The sequence below is a fragment of the Microtus ochrogaster genome, chromosome 5, assembly GCF_000317375.1.
Source record: "Microtus ochrogaster isolate Prairie Vole_2 chromosome 5, MicOch1.0, whole genome shotgun sequence".
Lineage (NCBI taxonomy): Eukaryota > Metazoa > Chordata > Mammalia > Rodentia > Cricetidae > Microtus > Microtus ochrogaster.
The window spans coordinates 73,600,391-73,607,591 of NC_022012.1; the positions used below are offsets into that span (position 1 = coordinate 73,600,391).

The 7,201-nt window shown below is 41.0% G+C and overlaps 1 protein-coding gene across 4 annotated transcripts in view; it reads right to left on the bottom strand.

Annotated features, from left to right (window-relative positions):
* Positions 1-7,201, bottom strand: part of Csnk1g1 (casein kinase 1 gamma 1) — a 122,669-nt gene that overhangs the window by 17,834 nt on the left and 97,634 nt on the right. For 2 of the 4 annotated variants that reach the window (XM_005347751.3, XM_026779159.1), the window contains exon 11: positions 6,568-6,678. The exons of the other annotated variants lie outside the window; for them this stretch is intronic. In XM_005347751.3, coding sequence (XP_005347808.1) covers positions 6,568-6,678 — 111 coding nt within the window. The remainder of the gene's footprint in view (positions 1-6,567; positions 6,679-7,201) is intronic. 4 annotated transcript variants of the gene reach the window in all.

A 7,201-nucleotide genomic window follows, 5' to 3' on the forward strand; every position in this document is an offset into this window, starting at 1 on the left:
GGATTAAAGGCGTGTGCCACCACCGCCCGGCAGATAAATCTTTTTAAAAAATTAAAAAAAAATAAAAATCTGGGGATTATCAGGTATTACATGAACCTACTTCAAGTTTGCAGGAGAGTATATATATATGTGTGTGTGTGTGTGTGTGTGTGTGTGTGTGTGTGTGTATTCCTACCCAGCTGTGCAACAGAACAAGCACTATTGTGATAGGGCTGGAGTCTACCTCCACGTACCTCTACACACATTCTCTGTAAGTGTGTATAGGGCCAACAAGTTCATATTCTCTACCAAATATTATATGGCTGTTAAGTATGATGTGCACTAGAGATCTGAAGCACCATAAAAAACTGTACAGGCGTTAGGAACTGCCACCTTTCTCTTTTCTGAGATGGGGTCTTGTTAGAATGTTCCAGCTGGCCTCAAATTCCTGAGCTCAACTGTTTCTCCTGCCTTCTGCCTGACTAGCTGAGACTACAGGCGGTTCTCGAACTGCTTCCTGGGGGGAAGGGAGAAGTTCAAGATAGGTTCTTACTGCACAGCTCTGGTTGTCCTGGAACTCACTATGTAGACCAGGCTGACTTCAAACTCAAAGAGATAAACCTGCCTCTGTCTCCTGAGTGCTGGGACTAAAGGTGCCACCATACCGTTAGTGTTTTGTCTTCAAAAAGTATTTTGTCTTCTTGAATTTAGGTCTTTAAGGCAGAAGATCTGTAGAAATACTAAAAAATGGAAACCAGGGTGCCTTGACAGTTAAATAGGCTAAAACCAAAATGTCCATACTTTATCAGAACACATGGTCTTCAGCTTGGCAATTTGCACTCTACCCAAGAGAGATGGGGCTGTAGGTTCTCCCGGTTAGGCTCAGAAGACTTCACCAAGTGCCTCTGTAAAGTGAAAGAATGCAGACACATATTCTGACATGGCAGTGCACGTCTGTAATCTCAGCTCAGGAGAGGCTGGATGACTGCAATCTGAGGCTAGTGAGGAATACACAGAGAGATCCTGCTTTGAAAACAAAGGGAAACCAAGCCAGGCCTCGTGGTGAATGTCTTTATTCCTAGCACTTGGAAGGCAGAGGTAGCGGATAGGAGAGATGGTGGAATTCTGAGTTCCAGCATAGTCTGGTCTACATAGTGAGACCCGGTCTCAAAAAAAAGAAAGAAAGAAAAAAAGGGGCTAGAGAGATGGCTCAGAGGTTAAGAGCATTGACTGCTATTCCAAGAGGCCCTGAGTTCATTTCCCAGCAACCACATTGTGGTTCACAGCCATCTATAATGAGATCTGGTACACTCTTCTGGCATACAGGCATACACAACAAATAAACCTTAAAAATAAATAAATGAATAAAAAACAAACAAAATTTTAAAAAGGGAAGACAAGTAATAACAACAACAAAAGTAAAACAAAACACAAAAACAACAACAAAAACCAAAGGGATATCTGTTGCTTTAGAAATAGTACTGATTTGCAAAAAGCATAGTTTTGGCCAAGTGTGGTAGTGTGTAATTGTACTATTCATGTCACAGAAGCAGGAAGATTAGGAGTTCACGGTTAGTCTTGGCTGCATAATAACTTCAAGGCCAGTCAGGACTATGTGACCCTTTGTCACAAAAACCCAAAAGTTTGTCTGGAGAGATAACTCAGTGGTTAAGAGCACTTGCTGCTCCCCGTGAGGACCCAACTTAGTTCCCAGTGCTCACCCATAAAGTAGCTTGCAACTGCATTTAACTCTAGTTCTGGGGAATCTTGTGCTCTTTTCTGTGTTCTCAAAGCACCTGAACATGTGGTACATATACACGCAAACAAACTTTTTTTTTTTATTTTTTATTTTATTTTTTTTGGTTTTTCGAGACAGGGTTTCTCTGTGGCTTTGGAGCCTGTCCTGGAACTAGCTCTGTAGACCAGGCTGGTCTCGAACTCACAGAGATCCGCCTGCCTCTGCCTCCCGAGTGCTGGGATTAAAGGCGTGCGCCACCACCGCCCGGCCGCAAACAAACTTTTAAAAATAATTTTAAAACAGAATTATTTTATATTAATTCTCATATACTAACGGTAAAACATTAGTTCTATCGAAAGTCTTATGTATGTATATATGTATGTATTTATTTATTATTTACTACAGTGTTAGGGAATGAACCCAATGATGTGTATATGCTAGACAAGCAGAATTTACTGAGCAATCATTTACTTCAATAGCTTATTGAGATATTATAATGACAAAATAGTTTATTTAGTGATATTAAGACTATCAGAGTATCCTAGATTTTCATCGTTTTGTTGAAATAGCTCCCCAAACTCCTGACTACCAGTTTGGTGAAAGCTGCCCTTCTGTACTAGCAGTTGGGGTCACCCAGGGAATCTCCTAACTTTTTTTTTGTTTTTTCAATACAGGGTTTCCTCTGTAACTTTGAGGCTTGTCCTGGAATTCACTCTGTAGAACAGGCTAGCCTCGAACTCCCAGAGATCCTCCTACTTCTGCTTCTCGAGCGCTGACATTAAAGGGTACCACCACCACCTGGCAAAGATTGCCCTTTTGAAAACACTGCTCTTAGCCAGGCAGCGGTGGCGCACACCTTTAATCCCAGTCCTCGGGAGGCAGAGGTAGGTGGATCTCAGCCAGGGCTATTACATAGAGAAACCTTGTCTCAAAAAACCAAAAAAAGAAAAAAAGAAAGAAAGAAAGAAAACACGGCTGTTGTAGTTTGTTTGCTTTGTTTCTTTTTCTTAGTAAAGTTTCCCTCAGAAGCCTGTGTAACCAAGGGTTATCTGCTCATATTAGAAGTGGTGGATGCTGAAGTCTCCACCCCTCCTTGAGGTTTAGTAGGCAGCCAGTGATTACTGTGGGAAGGAAGGGACATTTCTTTCACTATTGTAGGCACCAGTATGCTCCTGTAAACAGTTGGAATTAAACTTACTGGCATGTGTTAGTACACACACACGTACACACACACACACACACACGTACACACACACACACAGCATTAGAGTAGCTGTAAAGAAGGGGTCTGCAGAGTGAGAGGGAAAAAGAGGGTAATGGGTGGTAAATACATTAAATAATGTATGAAGATGTCATGATGAAGCCAATTCTATAAAACTTACGCAAATAAAACCTTTTTTTTGTTGTTGGGATTTGAGACAGGGTTTCTCTGTAGCTTTGGAGCCTGTTCTGGAACTACCTTTTGTAGATCAGGCTGGCCTCGAACTCACAAAGATCTGCCTGTTTCTGCCTCCGGAGTGCTGGGATTAAAGGCGTGTGCCACCACCGCCTGGCGCTAATAAGTTTCTAAATGACTTATTTTTAATTATATTTGTGTATGTCCAGTATAGTGTGCCAATTAATTTTTTGTCAACCTGACACAATCAAGGGTCAGCTGGGAAGGGAGCTTCAATTTGATTGTTGATTGCTGTGGGAAGGCCCAGGTCACAGCATGCAGGTGGTCCTGGGCTATATAAAAAAGCAGGTTTGGGGCTGGAGAGATGGCTCAGCAGTTAAGAACACTGTCTGCTCTTCCAAAGGTCCTGAGTTCAATTCCCAGCAACCACATGGTGGCTCACAACCATCTGTAATGAGATCTGTGCCCTCTTTTGGCCTACAGGCATACACATGCAGGCAGAACACTGAATACATAATAAGTAAATAAAATTTTTAAAAAAAGCAAAGAAAAAGTAGACTGAACAAGCCAGTCAGTATATAATGTTTCTTAATAGTCTCAACTTTAGTTTCTGCCTTTCCTCAGTGACTTCAAACTGAAAGAAGAAATAAAGCCTTTCCTCCCCAAGTTTCAGGTCACGGTGTTTATCAAAAAAAGCAAGTTAGGACAATGGGTATGTGTATTTGAGTGCAGGTGCCCAGGGCGACCAGAAGAAGGTGTGAGATCCCCTAGTGTTGCAGTTAGCTGCCTGACGTCCTGAGGACTGAATGAACTTAGATCCTCTGCAAGAGCAGCATGTGCTTTTAACTGTGAGCCATTTCTCCAAGGCCCTAATAAAAACTGTTTAAAATAAGAGGGTGCATGTCAACTGACACATGAGAATAGCTGGGTCTTGACAACTCTGGATTATACTTCAGGGTGACTTGGCTATGCCATTTCTAGGGAGAGTACTTCCCTATTAGTACCCTTCAATTTTCCTTCTGGCTGGTGTGTACCTCAATCCCTCAGTCTAGATACCCACTTTAAAACAAAAACAAACAAAACCTTAGTTTCTTTGTTTTTTTATGGCAGATATGTTAGTTTCATTTTGAATATGATATGTAAATATCCTCAACTTTCAGGAAAGAAGTTGTATAACTCCCCAAGGAATTTCTCCACACACTGACTGATACATAAACTGTTAGCACACTGTTCATTTTAATTCTAAAGAAAGAAGAACATCTACTTTTCTACAATAAGAGATCTGTGTACTTTTGGATAATTCATTTTGTGTTGTGTTGCTGTTTCACTGCTTTCTCTGTTTTGTTTGTTTGGTTTGTTTTTTGAGATAGGGTTTCTCTGTGTGGTACTGGCTATCCTGGAATTCACTCTGTAAATCAGACCTCAAACTCACAGAGAAATCCACTTGCCTATACCTCAAAATTCTGGTCTCGGATTAAAGGAATACACCACCACTGCTCAGCTTGTTGTGTATAAGTGTGTTTTCTTTTTAATTTGATGTTATTTTGTCATGTTGTTCTATCAGCAAAATTTTTCCTTTGTATTTCTTTCTTAAAATTTTTTATATGTATTGGCATTTTGCTTGCATGTATGTTGGTGTACACATGTAAACCTGGTACCCATGGAAGCAGAAGAGGGTGTTAGAGCCTCTGAAACTGGAGTTACAGATGATTGTGAGCTTCAATGTGGGTACTGGGAACCAAACCTGGGTTCTTTGCAAGAACAACAAGTGCAAGTAACTGCTGAGCCATCTCTCTAGTTTTGTCCCTGCATTTTTCATTTCAGTATTAGCTACTCAGCATTTCCAGGTTGAACAAGAAATCAGGCAGCTGTATGTCACTGACTGTATGGTCTTTACCCACAGCTGTCTAGGTCCTGAAACAAGGTGAGGCCTGTGCTGGGGGTGGGGGATGTAGGAGGACACAGAATCAGATGGGAAGGACTGATGCCCACCTCCCCTCTCCAAATAAGGATGTGGTCTCTGGTGAAGAAGAGAACATGAAGGATCTTTGTCTTAGACTTTCCACCACTCTTCTATATGCCCTGTTAACACTCCTCAACTTAAAAGAAGGCCAAGTCTTGAGCCTTTTTGGAAATTCCAGGGTGAACAAACTAAGATCCAGTTTTCTGGGACTCTTGTTATTTAAGTTGTATTCAGCTTCCAACATTTTGTTGCACTTACTGTTTTTTCCACCTTTTATAGACCTATACACCTCTAAACAATTCTTTTTTTTTTTTTTCTTTTTTGGTTTTTCGAGACAGGGTTTCTCGGTGGTTTTGGAGCCTGTCCTGGAACTAGCTCTGTAGACCAGGCTGGTCTCGAACTCACAGAGATCCGCCTGCCTCTGCCTCCCGAGTGCTGGGATTAAAGGCGTGCGCCACCATCGCCCGGCTAAACAATTCTTTTTATTCTTCTTTTCTTTTTTTGGAGACAAGGTCTCTCTATGTAACTTTGGCTGGCTCAGTCACACTATGTAGACCAGGATGGCTTTAAAAACATAGAAATCCATCCACCTCTGCCCCTTGAATGATGGAACTAAAGGCCTGTACCACCATGCGAAGTTTAAAAAGATTTCTTTATCACTGCTTCAGAAGATAAAAGCAAATCTGTGTGTTCAACTCATCATTTTACTTCATGTTTCTATGAAGTACTTTATAGGACTAAAGGTGTCTCAACTTCCTACAAATAAAAAGATCTTTCCAGTAAGTAATTTCTTATTAAAGCATATTCTAGAAGATCAGGCCTATTAAGATTTATTTATATGGAGGGAGTTCATTTTTATACCTCAACTAGTGAGTCATCAGTATGAGAAAAATGTTCAGTTGACTTTTCTTTAGGATTTTAAAAGTTACACACAAGAAAAGTGAGGAGATAGAAGATATCCTGGTACCAAACAGAGAAGAAAACCTTAGGCTAGCTCAAATAAAAACAAATAATTTCAAGACCAAATTTATTCCAGAGTAAACAGAATATAGCTCCACTTCTTAGATAGCTGCTCGGGAAATTAATCTGTCAACACTCCCAGGCTATCAGGTGCTAAACCCTCTATCATCACAGGGTGAGCTACACATGCATACCTCCAGTACTGGAAGGCTCCAATTTTAAGTTACAATTCAGATACTAACGCTTTCTACCTTGATGGTATTTTGTAGATCACGAGTAGATCAATATTATAGGTCGGATTAAGTCAAAACAGAATTCACGCAGATGTTTCTAAGTCAATGATAAAAAGCAGTTATTATCTCAAAAAATTACTTTTACCAAAGTCCACACAGAAAATCAGCACAGAGATAAACAGTTAAAAAGAAGCAACTCACCCCTGCTGTAAGTGACCATCTGAAAGGAACCCAAACTGCAAGAGCAAACCAACATTCTACTAGACAGGCTGAGAAGGCCAGGGAAGACAGTAGGTACCTGTACTGAACCCCCATGGCGGTCTGCGGCCAAGTGAGACGTCAGGTATGAGGTATTGGTCTGCCGGCTGGGCTGGATTTCCCACTCTCCTCGGCGCTCTGATGATGCAGTCTGCTTAGGCATTAGGAAGCATGACAGCAAGATATGGAAGGAGGGGTAAAGCAACAGAAAGCAACAACAAAATCCAGTACATTACATTAGTGCTCCTGTTTGGAGACTGACACTAACAACTGCTGCAAAGCACTGAGAAATAGTACTGTGACCGTATTTATTTTCACTAATGAACCAATACATCAGTTAAAAGAAAACCTGTACTGAACAAAGGAAGGGAGGGAGCCAACCAACAGCTGGACATCACGCTTTGACTTTCACATTCGTGTAGTTTCAGCAACTACTAAGCAGATTAAATTCAGAAAGTTAAGAGTGTTGAGCAAATAAATAGTCATAAATAATTTTATTATAAATTTCACACTTATAAATGATTTCACTGAGCAGATCAAAGTTTTTACATGAGGAACTGAGCCAATGAGCCTACTACCTATTCAAGATTAATGCCCATGCCAGGCGGTGGTGGCGCATACTTTTAATCCCAGCACTCGGGAGGCAGAGGCAGGCGGATCTCTGTGAGTTCGAG